This window comes from Caloenas nicobarica, chromosome 10 (genome assembly GCF_036013445.1).
Source record: "Caloenas nicobarica isolate bCalNic1 chromosome 10, bCalNic1.hap1, whole genome shotgun sequence".
NCBI lineage: Eukaryota > Metazoa > Chordata > Aves > Columbiformes > Columbidae > Caloenas > Caloenas nicobarica.
This window is the reverse complement of record NC_088254.1, coordinates 13,195,325-13,213,428: the sequence shown is the minus strand read 5'-3', so window position 1 is coordinate 13,213,428 and position 18,104 is coordinate 13,195,325. Positions and strand designations below refer to the sequence as shown.

General features: G+C 38.7%; 1 protein-coding gene across 3 annotated transcripts in view; it reads right to left on the bottom strand.

Annotated features, from left to right (window-relative positions):
- GATM (glycine amidinotransferase) overlaps positions 1-17,501 on the bottom strand; it is a 29,684-nt gene extending 12,183 nt beyond the window's left edge. Inside the window, exons 1-10 of one of the 3 annotated variants that reach the window (XM_065641554.1) lie at positions 17,388-17,501; positions 16,719-16,937; positions 11,020-11,215; positions 9,605-9,795; positions 8,150-8,287; positions 7,701-7,865; positions 5,785-5,848; positions 5,552-5,668; positions 5,339-5,467; positions 3,516-3,603 (exon numbers count right to left, since the gene is read on the bottom strand). In XM_065641554.1, the coding sequence (XP_065497626.1) occupies positions 5,373-5,467; positions 5,552-5,668; positions 5,785-5,848; positions 7,701-7,865; positions 8,150-8,287; positions 9,605-9,795; positions 11,020-11,215; positions 16,719-16,937; positions 17,388-17,456 (1,254 nt within the window). In that variant the 5' untranslated portion in view covers positions 17,457-17,501 and the 3' untranslated portion in view covers positions 3,516-3,603; positions 5,339-5,372. Of the gene's footprint in view, positions 1-2,502; positions 3,604-5,338; positions 5,468-5,551; positions 5,669-5,784; positions 5,849-7,700; positions 7,866-8,149; positions 8,288-9,604; positions 9,796-11,019; positions 11,216-16,718; positions 16,938-17,387 lie in introns of those variants that run through there. The other 2 variants (XM_065641555.1, XM_065641553.1) reach the window with 2 other exon arrangements.
- Positions 17,502-18,104: the final 603 nt, after the last annotated feature.

Genomic DNA, 18,104 nt, shown 5'->3' with positions numbered 1-18,104 from the left:
CTTTTGTAGGCTGGAGCAGTTTCCAGGGATTTATTGTTTAACCACTGCGTTCCCTGTTGACTTATGTGGAAACGGACTGGCTCACTGAACAATTTAAGATCAGTGAAGGAGACAGATCTGAGAAGGTCTCAAACATATTCACACCACCAAATCCTCTGTCCCAAAATGATAGTAGTATTAATAATAACACTTCCTCGTGTCAGTGCATTTCTGCTAGCATGTCTCTCCAACTTGTGTTCTGACACTACTACTGACACTGAACAGAAAGCTTCTGCTCATATGGAACAACTCCCCTACCTTCCTTGTTGAAGGAAAGATGACTTAAGAGAAAAGTCTATTTCCAAACCAGTCGAAGCCTCAAGGATTAGGTAAAAGAACTTGTATTACTGGCAGAGAAAACACAACCAACTTCAGAAGCACACCAGTGGTTTCCAGGTTGAAAGACTTAGTACTGTGTGTGCAGTTTAAGGTTAAAAAAAAAAAAGAGCATTTGGTGAGAGAGAAGCAAAAAAGCCAGGAAAAGGTTGAAATATTTATGAAATCGGAGTTTTGGTACTTAAATTTGGTGCAGAAGAATATCGTTTTCTAAAGGCCTACCAAGTATGACCATGGGAACCATGAATGGAAAAGAAAAATTCTGATCCTTTGAGACCATACCCAGATTTTTTTTTTACACACAATTCAGTTTGTCCAAAAGGGTGAAGGAAGAAATTCCAGGTAATGTGTGTACTAACTTCACCTAATAAAGAAACAAAATTCCTGGCTACAAAAGAAAAGTTATATTAATTCTTAAAGCTGTTCTTCAAGTAAGTATTAGAAATAAGAATGCTAAAGCTAACCTATGACATTAGAAACTTTGAAATTTATATTTTGTCACGATCCAAATAGGAAAGCATAGTAAAAACATTGCTTTCCTGTTAAATGAGAAGCCTAAACTTCCTAGTCAGTACTTTTGTTTGGTTGGGTTGGTTATTTCAGCTTGCTAAAATGAATTGGAAGAAAAAAGAGAGTGAGACACATTCACAGGCCTGCTGTAAAGACAGCTTTGTACCATCATTAGAGCTTACATATTTGTCATCAAATAATTACTACACTTTCTTTAAAACTCTAGGAAAACTTGTAAGTGTTGAGTAGATTCAAATAAGAGTCCATGGTTCCATGGAAATGCATCATGTGCCTAAAAAGAAACAGCCCACAAGCAACAGAGCCTGAGAATCATAATGGTGAGAATCCATACAAAACAGGAAAGGCTAAAAAAACAATTCTAGTGTTTTTCCTCTCAAAAAAACCCCCACAAAACCAAAAACCAACAAACACCAAACCCCAAAACAAACAAACAAACAAAAAACCCGAACCCAGGGTGATTTGCAGTCCTTGTTGGTTTTTTTGCATTTCTCCCAGATGGGTATTAAAAAAAACTCCCCAAGGTTCCTTATAATTTTTCAGTCATTCACCATTGGATGCCCATGCCTTAATTCAACACTACAAATCAGAATAGCATATGAATGGTGGTAACTGAAAAATTTCAAGAGTTCAAGCATTTGTTGGGAACTGAACTAAAGCTATTAGTCTGATGCTGAAGCTAAATGGGTCTTCAGTGTTTCTCTATGATGTCAAAATCTCCAGGCTGTGCTACTTTTGACAGAACTACACCTTCATTGTCAGAATAAACAGGCAGACATCCCCACCAATCTTTCATTTCCTCTTGCTCTTATACCACAATTGCTTCAGAAGAGTACACTGAGATCAATTTGGAGCATCTGTAATGTTCATATAAAGCACCACTGACCTGTCAAGTAGGGGTCACATATAACATATGAAAATAGTTTCTCCTTAATCTTGGAGGTGTCAGGGGTACATGTGTCCTGCCACTAATCACATTTGGCCAGAGTTTTTAATGGTTTCAGCTGTATCTTGTGGTGTCTCATGCCAAGCACAAACACACAGACAGCATTTCAGCATGCAGAACAATGGGAAAGATGACCTGCTGTGCATGCTTCTCTACCCAGCTGTCTAGCTCCATTGTCAAGACTGGAAAGCAAAGCCTGTTTACAGGAAGACACAGATGAATTTCTGTTGTCCAAAGAGCCTCAATTTTTAAAGGGAAAGAAGGGACTATCTCTACATGGTCAAGTGCTGGCAGCTGTCACCTTAGCTCTTCCAGTCTGGCATATCTTAAAGCACTCCAGATTGTTAATATATAACCTATTTAGTCTTACCCAACTCCAGGCAAAATATGGCCAAATAGGCAAGACCTTTTCTACCATGGTGCTCTGCATTGTATGAATTAGTAGATTCCTCCACACTCTGTTAAGAGACATCTATAAGAGTTACTTTCCCCTCTCAGTCATACTTCTGTGCAAAATAGAAGCAGAAATATACTATATGAACAACATAAGACAAGGGTTTTCTGCATTATACAAGGGCCAGCAATGTTACACATTACAGAAAACACACATATGTATATTTATTTTTAGAACAGATGGAAATACATCTACCCATCCAGACATTTCATGCTTACTCCTTTTCAGAAGGGCAACAAATTAAGAATGCAAAAACTTTATTAGCATAAAAAGTACATAGTCAGCAATCAATACTCAAATTGCTTTACAGCACCAGGCATGTTTGATACATTTTTCTGTATCTGCTACAGTTGGAGGAAGAAGGAGTTATAAGATGTCAGAGGTTTAAGGTAGAGTGAGGTTGGTGGTGATTTTTTTTTGTTCCTTTTGTGCTTTTTTTTTTAAGTTATGTAAACAATTCAGAGTGAAACCTGCACAAGAAGAATATTTGCTATCATTTGTACACTTTAAAAAGTTAAATAAAAACCAAATTTCAGCAATACAAAAAGCAATATAAAAAGTATTCAGATGCATGACAAATGCATCAGAAGAAGAAAATGTAGAAGGATATGGCAAATAAGTGAACATGTTTTAAAAGTTAGTTCATACCGGAAATTCTCTGTAAATATCTGTATGGCTCAACATAAAAAACATTCTAAAATTACTTGGTTCCTTCAGAGATCTGTGCAGTTGCATCTATTTTATCTTCACTAAACATGAATATACTAGAACAATAGACCAATTAAAAGAATAAGAAATGTTTACTCAAGTTTAACATTTCAAGCTGCCTACTTGATAGATTACTAGACAGAGGTAGATGTTCCGTATTAGTGGCCAAGCTATTCTAGGAAGACCTTTTAGCTATCTTGTCAAGTTTTTACATTCAAAGCCAATGTCAAAAGGCTTCATAGATGAAGGATGTCTTTCAAAAAGCCAGCCAGAAAGTCTGTATTGCTGATGGACATAGTTTCAGTTATACTGCTGAAAGTGAAGAGTATGTAAGAATGAATCATTTACCAGACCACTGAAAGGACACCACTGATCAAGCACTAAAGCTCATGCAGTCATTTTAACAAAAGTGAAATTAATTTGTTAATTTCCTATGTTTATTTTAGAAGCTGAACAACTGCTGCTTATCTGGCTCATAACTAGTCAAAATAAGATTGCAGGGTACCACGGCGGCGGATATCACATGTCCAGCAATGGAAACCACCTCCCAATGAATTGGCATGGCGAATATTCACTTTAATTGTAGAAATGCCTGCAAGAAACATACATTGCATACTTCAAAATGAAAATCTCAAATTCATGTGGTAAGCTTTGATGAGAAAATTAGATAATGCTTTATCAGATCCTATGGCTAGATGCAAGTACAGAAAGTATCGCCTACTCATTTGTTACAAATTTCTTTTCCCAGATTCTAGGCAGAGAATAACCTAGGAACATAGCTGGCTTGTTTATTCCAGCGATACCCTCAGGAATATACAGTGCCTGGAGCACTGCTGGTATTTGATGTGTTATGATATGCTGGTAACAAAAACAAAAATTCAGGTTTTGTGGTATGTGAAGAATTGGCCAAAATTCTGCTACGATATATGACCAGGGCGCAATTACATAAATCTGTGTGAGCATTTATGGTTCAGACACTGAGTGTCCTCTTTCAAGTGTCTTTTAAGAAAAGAAGCGTTCAGAGTACAGAGCTCTGACTCCTCTTTTCTCTGAAAAGGGAAAGGCGCTGTTATGCTTACTACCTAGATTAAACGTCCTCCCACTTCTTTTCAGCTCTGATGTTTCAGCTGTGCTTAGCTTATACAAAGTCCTGACAGATGACTAGGATCAGAAGACACTTCTGTTATGAAGTTTGCCTTTTTGCTTCTTGGTACTTTCAGGAGCTCAGGAGCAGCTCAGTAGAATCCATAATCTAGGTCAGCAATAGTCTTGTTCCAGGTAGACCCATTTCAGTTCTAGGAATTTAGTGACTACAGGAGTTTATTTAGAACTCACACAGACTGTGAAGTTCAAGTGTGACAGATATGTCATGATTAGCATTAATAGCCTCATTTTTAAGTACTTTCAAGCATCTATGCATCCTCAGCTCCTCGGTCATGCAGAGAATTAATTAACCCTAAGACTGAAAAGCTAAGTGACTCACTAAAGGTTGTATAGTCAGTCTTCAAAAGCAGATTAAAGCATTAGACTGCCTTGTTCTCGCCTGCAATCTGTCTCAGATTTGAGGGAAGCTTCAGTAAGTGTACTCACACCCATGGCAACAACCCTTCTTCTAGGTTCACAGGTGCTATCTTCCACCTTTGGATCATCCTCTCCTTCCCATCATTTTTCTCCCTTTAAAGGAGTTTTTGCTACTGAGAAGTATTCTCTTTTACTCCGCAATGCAATGATCCCTCAGTTCCCTGACTTCTCATCTACCCATCAGTCTTCTTTCTACCCTGTCAACTTTTGTATCACCATGTATGTATCCTGCAGCAATAGTCAGCTGGCTGCAGCACCAAGCAATTGGGCTACCCTCCTACTAACCAGCTATGAGCCACAAGTAGATCTACAGTCCTAGCATGGTGGAAGCAGTTGGATTAACTGTACGAGTTCAGATTTTAAAATCTATATTATTTGTCTTCGCAGTTATCTGTGCATAATAAGACTTTCAGATTTGATATTCTATTATAGTTCTCCTGCCACTGCATATCTAAAGGAATTCCACCCTATCATGAGGTTACATCTCACAGGACTCGATTTTCCATAAATGAGCAAAAATAGCTGGGTTAAGTGGTCTTAATTTGACAGTTTAAAGCACAGTGAGTTTGAAGCTAGAAAAATCTGAAAGCATTTTGGCAATGAGGGACAGCCAGTTCTACACCACTTAGCAATATGCACACTCAATCTCTCCAAGACAGATTTTGACCTCCAAACTGAACAGACAGTTTTACATTAGAAAAGCTCACTCAAAGCATGCTAGCGGGAACTTTAATTGCTACTCATACCTTTATTTGCTGCAAGCTGCAGGAGGCACAAGATTCATATGACTGAAGTATTCAGGAGAGAAATGACTGAATTCTTCTTGCTTGCTAATCCAGTCATTTGAGTACCTTTTCCGCTGCTGGCTGCTTTGACTTCAAGTGAAACCTCCATTTACCCTGATGCGCATAGCTGATAGAGACCGTTTTAAGTATATGCTGAAATATGTTAGGACATACCCAGGTTTTCAAACATCTTCTGAATTGATGTCTCATTGGCATCTACCATCACACGCTTCTCATCCAGCATTAGGACATTCATGGAGAGCCATTTAGAAGACATCCACAGGGGGTGATCTAAACACGTGAGAATGAACGTTCTATAATAATTCTAGATTTTGTACCAATGTTGCCCCATATTAATACTCTTAAGAATACTTTTGGAATTCTTAAAAAAGAAAGAGTGAATATACCATCTGGGATGAGTGGCACTGGGGGGTGAATCACGGTCCAGCCTGCTTTCTTGAAGAGCTCAATCTGAAAGAGCAATTTAATTATATTCTAAACGGGGTTCTTGAAGTATCACGTTATGTCCTCCAACCTGTGCCACATTTTCTCAGGTTACTTCAATGACATCCCATTCCCTCCATTCACTGCTCTTGCCCTCCTTCAAGTTCCACATACAAACCCAGTTTTCAGACAAGCATTTTTTTCAAACTTTTCATACCACCAGCATTTGTTTCTACTGTTTTTATACATGTTAGGTAGACTAAGATACATTAAAGATAAAAGGTAACATGTGGTTTAGATCCTGTGAAGTAAAGATATTAGTAAGAGCTCAAAGTATTAAATATTTTTTTTGTATTATTTCTTCCCATATGACTGTAAAAACTGTTGATATTACACTGCCATTTATATAAACAAAACCACCAAAAATAACACATAAAATTGTTTGCATCATGTTTCACAAGAAACTTAATATGCAGCTTATTCAACAAAGGGAACAAAATAAAGGCATCCTGGGAGATAATTTATGTCTCTAAGAATTACACGATTAAGTTAAAAGTAAGGGGATGATAATTTGGCTAAGGAGAATCGACTTTTCAACTTCAATGCCTGAATACTTGGAAGAGCTCCTTATTCAAGTATTACCACGAGATGGAGCTCCGATTCTGAAAACTCAATAAGCCGCCTGGTCTGCCAGGATTTTAAAGAAAAGCCCCCTTTCACGGGCACTTCCTCTACCCCCTCATTTCCTGGTCATCCAGAACTGCCAAACCAGTTTTTATGAAAGCAAGCTGCTTCTATCTTTCCTATCTACACAGGCAGCAGTTTTCCATTTAAAAAAGTACCAGCACATGGATTTAACACAAGGATACCAAAAACCTATTCTTGCAAGTAAGATTATGAAAAACAGGCAATGGGAAAAGGGGAGGAAAATACTATGATTGTTTAAAAAATATTTTCTCATGATGGATATTACAAGAGGCAGTAATTCAATGGGACTATTTGCATTGAAACCACTTGCTGAAAAGAGACTAATATTGTTTCTAAGTGCTATTCTGTGTGCATGGTTCCACCATCTGCTGCACACAGCTCTAACCCACTGATGCAGTATCTGCTCAGCTACTCCCATGTAGTTGTACAGCTCCTGAAATCACAGGGATCCTCACAAAAATCCTCAAGCACTGACAGTACAGATAACATGCCTATAACACAGATGAGCTTGTAATTCTCTGGGAGGCTTTCTGATAAGATTGCACTGTTCAGCAATATCAGCTTTTTCTCAAAGTAGTAGGTTTTACACACTGAGCCATGTCTCTCCTACTTCCAAAAGTATTTCTCACTCAGTTATTCAAAGCTGAATATCTGAGCAATTACCAGCCTCCTGCCATTGGTACAGTTAATAATACCAAAGTAGAGGCTTCCAAAATAGAAACAAAAGTGGGATTACTCACCTAAGCAGCAGAAAACCCTCAATTTCTCCTTGGATACAGTTAATGTATTTATGTAGTGGCAGTGTTCAGAGAAGCAGCATATCCTATGTACTTACTTTGATACTACATTATTACAAAATAGATTGCTTCCATCATATTTAAACTATGTACACAGGAAGAAACACACAAGACACCCACCTAGCCTCACAACAAGGAAGCAGAAAACTGGAGGAGAACGATGGTCATTGCACTGATGAGAAAGTTCTAGAGCCAAGATGCAAATACATCTCTAAGTTCCTGGACAACTGTCTGAGTGCTACTTACATTCAATAATTTAATATTATTCAAGTGTATACAAAATAAACTTGTGGATTAGCAGTTATCCAGGAGGGACCTAATCCAGTTGAGTCATTTCTAAACACAACACACTTTTCTCTCCGCTACATTCTTACCTGATGGCAGGGACGGTCTGGGTTAGAGAGCACAAGACCAGGTCCAATTATATTAAAAGTGGCATCAATGTGCATAGGGTTAGGATCCTTAAAGGATATTATATGCACCCTATAGTCTGGTGCAAGATGTCGTCTCATCCATTCAATGCCCATGTAATTTGTAACCTGAAAAGAGGACAAAGTAATTTTTACTAGGCTGGAATATAAACTGCTTAGTTTATCCAAGGTTTTATTTAAATAAATATTAAAAGCCAAAATTATAGAAGTTTGTGCCTTTAGCTAACCTCTTAGCTGTAAGATAGTCTCATCCTGTGTATCACGTATTCTACAAATAGCAGCTTCTTTTGTCAACACTTATTTTAATGCTGTTCAGGAATTTAAGATGACATAAATCCAAGTATAAATCATTAAGATAAATACCAAAACAGTTAGAAGAAACATTTGTTTACCTGGCTTCTTTGTACAAAGATATCTCTTCCAGCTCTAATGAAGTCAGCAGCATCAAAGCATGGCTCAAATTCAGTAGTTACAAATTTTCCCTGAGCAGCCAGTTTATGCCTGTCTTCAACAGAGCGGATTGGATAATCCTAGTTATAAAAGAATGAATAACAACTTTAGGTTGGAGATGGTAAGGGAAAGTTTTCAAACTATTTGCTACTGAGAAGCATTTTGAAATTAGGAAAATATGTTTATATTGATATCTAGTATGTTCCTTGGAGGAGGTTTGGCTTGTTACTGGAATAAAAAAAAGCATAAATGTGGAAGTTTAAGTAAAAAGGTTTTAAGTACATTCAATAATATGTGATAAGAGACAATAATTATAACAAGAAGTTAATATTATAGAGACAGTGGCTCTGAAGAGCAATTATGGCTTCTGGATCAAAAGCATTCATTACCAATGGAGTTTAACTATCAGTCCAACAAATCACTGCACAGTGACAGAAATACCCTGCATACTGGTATTTCCTAACAAGGGTGGACTCCCTACTTTTTTCCACATTTTAGAATGCAGCAGTACTTCAAACTATAATAGAAGGTAGATCTACAGGAATTTAAATAGATTTTAGAATGAGACAATGCAATTAGGAAGAAATGAGGTGGAAAAAACAGCACAAAGAAAACCTACTGGATAAGTAAGCATGGTTTGTAACAGGCTCTGGAAGTTTTCTAATATTGACAGATTACTCCAAGGTAATTTTATTTAACAAAGACTTCTTTGCATCATTGATAAGATGTCACCATTCCCAGAAAGTTATAATCATTCCACAATCACTTTTACTGGACTTATTGTAGATGCTCTTATGAAGATCCTAATGCATTTGGGGGCCTATAGGAAACTACCAAAATTGTCTGAGTCAAAATTATTATGAAAGAAAAAAAATAAAAAAGATATTCACTTGAAGATTTGGAGTGTAAATACTCACAGTTTAGATCCTCCACTATTTCTTTTGTGTAACTTTCAAAATTCTAATCAACATGCAAAACAAGAATTAGGAGGGTTTTTTTCTGTGACAAAATATTTATTCTTTTGCACTTTCCTGATATACTCAGGACATATGGACATTCTCAGGGAATCTCAATGCTTTCAAGTAATCTTTGTGATGTCTTTCTAGCATTCCTTCCTCTTTAGTAATGCTAAGTTACAGCCAAAAATCAAAACAAGTCAAATCAGACTTGAATTCAATAGGCACATCTTCCTATTTCTTATTCCCTAATTACACACACTCAGTTTCCCTTGGAAAGGCTACAGAATATTTGCAAACATTAGAAAATCCACAACTTTTCAAAGTTGTTTTGTTCCACTCACCCCCACCTCCAATTTTGTGAAACCTAGCTATCAGGTTGAAGCTAACAAAATTCTGTATAACCAGAATTGAAGTTTTGAAGCAAGATGAGAAAAATACCTGATCATAGAGTTCATCTGCCATTGTGGGTTTGGGGGCAGTTGTCCACTTAGCACCACAGTTGAAATAATCTTTGATTATTCGCCTATATGCTCTATACTCAAAAAAACGAGCACGCCAAGCCATAGGCGCTTCAATAATTTCATTTCCCACCACCAACAGTATGTCTCTTGGCATGGCAGCATACATACCTGAAAAGAAAAAGGCCATTAACCTACAGACAAATATGCTTTTCTCAGCTCTTCCAGCTCACTCGCTTCTCACCTTTTCACCATTACTTTTATCCAAAGGACTGGCAAAACGCATCTTTACAGAAGTCAGGAAACCAGAGCTTAATCTGAGGTCCTTACACTCTTCAGTAAGTTTTCAAAGTGACATTTTTTGTTCAAAATACATGAAATATTTTGCTACACAGCCTCACTCGTAACAAGTTCACAGCTAGATGAAAGCCATCCACAATGTACAAGTCTCCACTTCATAATTTCGTTAATGGAAATTAACTAGACAAATGCTTTTGAATTACTCAGATAGCTTTAAAAGGTAATGATGGGCAGCAAGTTCTCTGCAAGTGGAACTCATTTCTTTATATGCCATCCTTTTTAAAAGTAACAGCACAGAAAAGGCCTTTGATGCAACACAGAATTAGTGCAGGGAGACAGTCCCATTGGACTTTTCATTATCAGTTCCCTAATGAATTTGAATTCCACTAGAACAACTTAAGAACACATTTGACATGAAAGGAGCCTGGAGACTATGCTTGATGCAAAGCTGAATATGAGCCAGCGTCCTCTCACTGCAAATAACCAAAGCCATATGGTGCTATACAAGGAGGAATGTGGCCAGTAGGTAAAGGGACATGGAAATTTCCTTGACACTAGTGACAATCCTCCTGGAAAACTGTTTCCAGTTTTGTCATCCATAGTTTAAGATGGATCCAACTCTAGGATCCTACAAAGGGCCATCAAGACAGTCAGGGGGTCCTTACAGCACATGACCTGGGATGAGAAGTGGAGGGACCTCAGCTTATTTCATGTGGTGAGTAGGGTTCAAATCAGTAACAGCCTACAGCTACTTTCAGGACCATTAAACATGACAGATGAACACTTGTTGGTAGCACCAGTGACAACATAGCATGGGAATCTGGCAACAGATGCCAGTGTGTAATGTTCAGGTTAGGTATTAGGAAAACATTTTTCATTAGGAAGACCATGCAGCACCGAAACAGGTCAGCAAACCAGGTGGCAGAATCTCCATCCCTGGAGATTTTCCAAGTCATAGCTACACAAAGCCATCACTGACCTCCTCTAGCACTGGCAATGATCCTGCTCCAAGCAAGAAGGTAGAATAGATGACAACCAAAATGTCTCAGACAAGAGCTAAACAGACAAGGCCTTCAACAATGGAAGAACATTTACCTGTAGACTCAAAATCAGGTGTTTTATACTTCACAGACCAGTCAATTGGATCAGGTCTCTTGACAATTACACCTTCTCTTTTCAAAATATTGCACATCTCTTCAATTTCAGCAATAGCTTTTTTTACATGGTCTTTGGGGAAGCTCTGGCCTCCAAATTTCTGATAAAATCCCCAATATTTTTCATATGTGTTTGCCTGAAACAAAATAACAGGTAAGTGACACAGAATAAACATCAATTATCTTGGCAGAGCGAAATAGCTGCATAAGACCCAATTCTTAATATTCAGAGTTTCTTGTTCTTTCACTGACTTCCCATCGCTTTCTATATGTTAGGATCCTAACATGTTGCAGTGTGCGTTATATTTGATTCCTGCAATATTTTTAAGAGTTGCTAAGAATTGTTATTGTCCTGCTGATTCTTCTAAAATAAAGAGGCAGGGGGCTGGAGGGGCGAGAGGGGAAAGGATGAAAGAAAGAGAGAAGCTTCAATGCTCCAGATAAATGTTCAATTATTCCTGGCTGAGAATCCCTATCCTGGTACTAATAGCACTCTGCTGACTTGATTTTTTGTCTTTACTACTTCTATTTATACACACCATTGGCAAGGTTTCACTCAGATGTTCTATGATGTGCATGTGTCCAGTCATTAACCTTCTGTAAGTGCAGGCGTTAGTTGTGAATGGCTGATATCCTCGCAAATACTTACATACAGTAACAAAGTTAAGTTTCAGCTGTACGTGCTAAGCAGGCTCATTGACCTGGCAGATAGTTTTAGTACTGCTGACAGACTGTACATGTGGCACAACGTCCAAGAAAAAAAAAAAAGTCCTCTGAGGAACAGCAGAAAAAAAGAAGGGAAAGCCATTCTGGAGTGTGGAGTGGTAAATACACATTTCACTCCCACTTGCAAGTTTAGTTTGACTTTTAGATGGGATTTTCAGTTTATTTAAATTTCCTCATATTGTTGGATATAGATGGATCAGTGGCTTATATTACTTGTTTCTACTGATGTAAATACTATTATAAATAATGTAATAAATATTTCTAGAAGTCTCTTCCCCTCTTTAGCCATAGCCCTACAGAAAGTCTCATTACTTTCTCATTAAAAGAGACTACATTAGCCACTAAATACTAACTGAAGTGTAATATTGGTCCTTAATACACTAGACCTGTACAAACACACCAAGCACAGCAAATCCTATAGACTCTGCTATTTAATAAGGCTAGCAGACATGTTTTTAAGTTAAGACAACCTTGAGCTCATCTCCAAAATGAGCTTGTAGAAGTTGCCTTGTTAAAACCTCACTTCAGTACTGTCACAGTGATGACATAAGGAATTCTAAAGCCATCCTAAGTACAGGTAACACACTTTGTTGGCTAGAAGGGGCCATACTTCAGGCACAGCAGCAGTCTAGAGAATACAAGAGATACTGCATTCACCTATCAGGGTTGGATTAAAACAAGAACAACATTTAGAGGCCTAAATCCTCTGCTGCTGAAATCCTGTGATAGTCTTCTCAAGTTTAAAACTAACTAAAAATGGTGTCCTAGTTCGCATGGTTGAGAAAATCCAGACGCATAATCAAAACAAATGATGCTCCTTCAGTTCAGTGTCTCTTTGAAAGTACTTCATCTAGATGTATATGCTGTGAAACCAACGGTTTTGATGGGTCTCTGCTAACACTAACACAGAGGAAAAAGTGCATATGGAGCCCTTCTGGAACAATAGCAGAAGAGGTCAGGAACAGGTAAGCAAGTGGTCAGGCCTTCCTTCTACCAAACAGTCTTGCTTATTCAGGCAGCGTGAGTGACAGCAACGGGATCCAGGAGAACCTGCCCTCCCAAACATGAGGTTATCTTCAGACACTGCAGTCCCAACTACCTTCCAGAAAGCAATGCTCTGGTCAAAAACAATGCAGTGATGTTCCTTTAGTGCTAGCACTGCCAGTGACCCCCAAGCAGGCAGGGCCATTCATCTGAAGCCCTGTCTCACTATCCACTGTATTCTCTACTATTTTTTGGTATTTGCTCTCATGCTAGAGAGGTAAGACAGAAGGAAGAGAAAATTTAACCTTTAAGACATTCTTAACATGTATATAGAGAGCCCGGGCAAAGATCTTTGCGTGGCCATCCTGCACCTCCAGTACTAAAGCTTCTTCCCATCCTTCCTGAAGAAATGTATTCTTTTTCTCTAAGTGCGGTCTTGGGTAATTTGATCACCTCAGACTTGCCAGCTGTTCAGATGTCACATGCAGATCACATGAAGTGCCTAGCATTCCTATGGAAGACCGTTCTGCTAACAAGACAAATTTGTCCTGAGGAGTAAACCTAGTTATTTTCAGAGCCATCCATGAGGTATTTGAATCTCATTAATTCCCAAGAGTTGCAGCTCCCCTCTTCACCAGGTGTCCTCTAAAACAGCTTTTTCAAAACAGAGGAATTACACTAGTCTTTAAGATTATGCCATCATATTAGTGAAAGTTATGCAGAGTAAGGGTTAACACCATAACATCACTCCTATTCCCCATCTTCTGAACAACCAGGAAAAGGGTATATGACTGGAACATCTATTTCATACCAATTCAGGGTTGAGATTTCAGGCCCCTTTGATCATATACATACAATTCATTTCAGACTGTCCAAAAAGTACCACATCCAGGAAACAGAAAAGAGCTTTAAATAATCTCCTCAATGCACTTTATAACCTACTGGCTGAGTGTAACTGTAGCAGCATTTAAGAAAAACCCTTTATTTTCAGAAAGCTGTAAGGAAAATATTGTCTTTAAGAAACAGCAGAATTACTCCCTATAGTTGCTATGTATTTAAAACATTTGTTGTGGAAAATAATTAACATGATAATGTTAACACTCTTGAGATGTACCTTAAAGCTAGTAATGACAGTTATTAAATTTAGCACATTGAAAGAGAAATTCAGATCAAAATGCTTTTTGCCTAATTCAGTATTAAGTACTTCCCTCCAGCTTCTCACTCAAGATAAAACGATCTGCGGTAATAATACCTGTTCACCAAAAATGCATTATTATTCACAAAATATACTGAAAAACATTGCAGAGTACAGAGTTATAAAGCTCTACTGTTTGACTGTCAGCTGCTTCAGAGGAATACATCTGAACTGTGAAATTTTTGACCGAAGTACCAATTCAAAAAAGAGCATCTTCCTAATTAGTGTGGTTGTTAACCTCTTAGTTAAGATTTCCCATGCTTCCCAACAGTGTATTTACCTCTACGTAACCTATGTAGCCCTTTCAGGCTCCCAAAAGAATATGTAATAGTCTTCTCTCATTAATATTCATCAGATATGTAAGGCTTTGTATTCAGTTCATTCCTTCCTCCTTCTTATGACAAGCACATCATTCCTATATCACAGCGAAAAGACTTGTGTATAAGAAAACCATGTCTCAAAGTACAACTGAGTGCTGAATAGAGCCATACTTTCACATTGAAAATATTTTCCAAGTACAATTCTAACACACAACTTAAAAGTATCTCAGAGCATAACTTATAATCTCAGATATGTTTTTTTTAAAGCATCTCAGGTCTAAGGCCTCAATTTTTCCTTATACAACTCAAATTTGCTAGTTTTAAACTGTGGTTTAAAACTTCATAATGCAGTTTAAAACTCCATAACCAATGACCCTCATTCATACTTGGCAGAAGGCACGTGATACACATCAACCCTAATACTGCTACTCACGGGGACAGTAACAGGGATTTCTGGCTATTGTATTATCCTGGAACACCACATATACATACCTTAACTTTCAGCCACATAAAGATTTGAACAATAACTGAATCTATATCAGTATTGGCAAGGTAGGATTTGGATTACTGTTTGGGTTATTCAGCAATGCCCCCAGGTAAAGTTACTGTTGCATTTCTACAGCATGCTTTAAGACAAAAGCAGAGGAAACCAGAAGAAACCACATCTCAGCTGGCATGTTCTATTATTATTACCTGTTGCGGCAAATGTACTCTTTAGACTTGGCGGTTTACATAAAGCAAAGTTAAAGCTTGCTTTAACCCCAAGTCGTAGGTATTTGAATTGCAGAGGTAATCCCATACTTAAATATTCCTCACTGAGCTTTTGATATTGCATGTAACAGAAAGTGAAGTTCTGATCTCATTTAACTAGTTATGGATTAACAGGCACTAGAACCAGGCTAGCTATATAGTATGTCGCACATGCAAGTTAGACATTTGAAAGAGTACTTTTTCTGACATTAAAGCAAGCCCTTGGCCACTACTTGAGAACAGAATTTTGCCTCATTTAATGTTATACAATGTAATAAACATTTTTTTCATTACTCCTTCTGTACATTCATTATGGCAGTTGAACATACATACACTTGTGTATTAAAAATGCCAATCCTCATGTGCTTCTTTTTCTGAAGCTGCTAGAATATCTTTGGAGTGCCTGAAACAGGATTCCAAAGGTTGATAACTGAGCTTCAGCTTTCAAGGAGTAAATACAACCATAATGAAGTCAGTGGTAAAGTTTTCATTGCACTCACTGAGGCCAAGATATCATCTCAAACATCCCAGTGTGAGTCAATGATTACTCTTCTATCTGGGGATTAGAACCACTGAGCTGCAGTATTTCATTCACACTCCTCCAAACAGTTTTGCCCAGAATCATAGCACAGATTCTGAAGAAAAATATACAAACATAAAAGAGGCTGGAGGAAGAGCGGTCTTCCCCACAAGTAAAACCAAAACTTCCTCTGAACTACCACTTTCAGCACATTTTTAGTATCTTTGTTTGCCATTCCCCCAATGCCAGAACAGAAGAATTCCCTTTCTTCTTTTAACTGAGGTCTTCTGGTCAACTTTTTCAAGATTGCCTTTAAAGTTTTACTAAGGTCTCTTAAGAAGTAGTGTGCCAGCTCATTTTGCTGTGATAGCCACAGACTATATGCTGCCTCAAAGGCAGTACTGTACTGTGACACTGGAAAAGAACAATTCAAAATCATGCCCACAAATGCAGGTAACAACACATACTTAGCAACTTTAAAGTCCAGGTAAAGTACATAATAAAAATCTGGAGGAAGCTCATTGTGTGAATGTTCCTGTTCTAAAATACAACATTTCAGAGAACAAAGAAATGTGGATTTATTTAGGTTGCTGTTGTAGTTTTCAGCACAGAAAAACCCCGAAAAACAGAGAAGTATGTATTTCCATACAACACTTACTGTAGCACACGAGTTCCAGTGAGCTATTTAAGAGCTATTTTAAAAGAATAGTCCTGCTACTCTACAGCTATAGCACTCAATCTTTTACAGACTAGTAATTAGAAGACTACATTTTTTCAAGTGATAACCCTACTTAGTTTTGAGCCCAATTAAACTTTCGTCAATTCTACCAACTATCTCAAATGCTAGAGAGTGTACTTTGACAGCATCAAGGCTATATTACTAGAACAGACTGTGCATATTAGAGATTCTCCCTACTATTCTGTTAAAACAACCAATTCAGGTGAAAGCAGGAAGAAAAAGCATATCCCCATTAATGTGGCTGTGCTGCAAAACTTCACAGGTGTAAACAACTAGTTTGAAAGAAGAATCCTCAAGATTAAATACCACACCTCACATGCTGTAAAGGTAAGCAAATCATATGTACAAGAATCACATTATTTCCTATTTCGGGGGGGGGGGGCGGGGGGGGGTGTTAATTGTTTACCTTAACCTCCACAGAAAAAGGTGGGACACAAGCATTTTCAGCTCTTCCCACAATGACCTCTTCCAGCGGGTCCCATTCATTGTATGAGCAAACAGGACAGTCCTTAGGCACAGGGCTAGTAGCCTTGTTGTCATCAGCAGTACAGGTGTTCTGGGAGGCTGTAGCTGCCTGGGTGCTCTGGAAAGATCGCTGCACCCATCCTGTAAAGACTCTTCCAAGCTTAAAATAAAAATAAGAACAAAAATTATGTTTCCCTTACAAAAGGCAATGGTTCAGTCCACTAGTGCCTTACACTGTTATCCCAGAGCAATGTACATTATTTGAAGCATTAACAAACACACACAGCTTGTTACAGCCATTCTAATTTACTCACAGCCTACTAGATGCTTAAAGGACAATTCACCTTTTAGAATACCTTCAGTTGTGCTCATAGGAGCACAGCATTCACAGTGGCAACTGGAGGCACCACACTCTGTGCTGCTTAACTGAGAGGATGCATAGGTGAGACTCAGTCAAAAAAAGGGCGTAGCCCGCTCACCACCTCTCGGAGCACCCCCGCACGCCTACACCTGCCGGCGCGGAGGGGCCGCAAGCGCCACCCTCCCTCCCGCCGGAGCATCCTCAACCCCAGCCTCTCCGAGCGCGGCGGCGGATCTGCCTGGCACCAACCCGCGAGCTGATGTAATGCGCCGCTTCGGCTCCCCGGCTCCCCCCGCGGAAGCACCGCACTCGCAGCATCTCTGCTGGCAGGACAAGACAGCTCCACACAGCTCCGCGCCCGCCCCCACCACCAGCGCAACTACCGCTCCCCCCGGCCCGCCGCCTTTATAGCGGCCCGACACGCCCCCAGCACCGCCCATCGCCTGCGGGGTGGCGCGGAGCCTGTTCTGGGGCGACAGCGTCGTGCCCTTGCCGAGCTGCGGCTGTAAGATGATGAAAACTCATCTTAAAATGGAAATCTAAAATTGTTAACTTACAATAACACATTTTTTTCCCCCCTGCAAAATCTCCCATGATAAAATCAACAGAAGCATCTTCAAAAATACTATCTCAACAGAACTGCAGTTTACAATTAAAAATGTGTTTGCCACCAGCTCTACTCATATTTAGTATATCTCCCTTTGCCTGATAGATTATTCTGCATTTTCTGAACTTTGCATAAAAGTTCACTTTTAAATCATTTGATTTAAAAAGTAAAAAGCAGGCACAGTGAAAATTAGTTTCACCTGAGCTATTCTGCTTGAAGTTACAAACATCTGCATCTTTCTTTCAAGCTCATTATTTTTGGTCCTGCATGTATCACCCATGCCGTGCCCAGCCTTTCTCCAGCTTTGGTCAATACTGCTTCAGCCTACACTTCATCATCCAGAGCTAGTACGGCAGGGC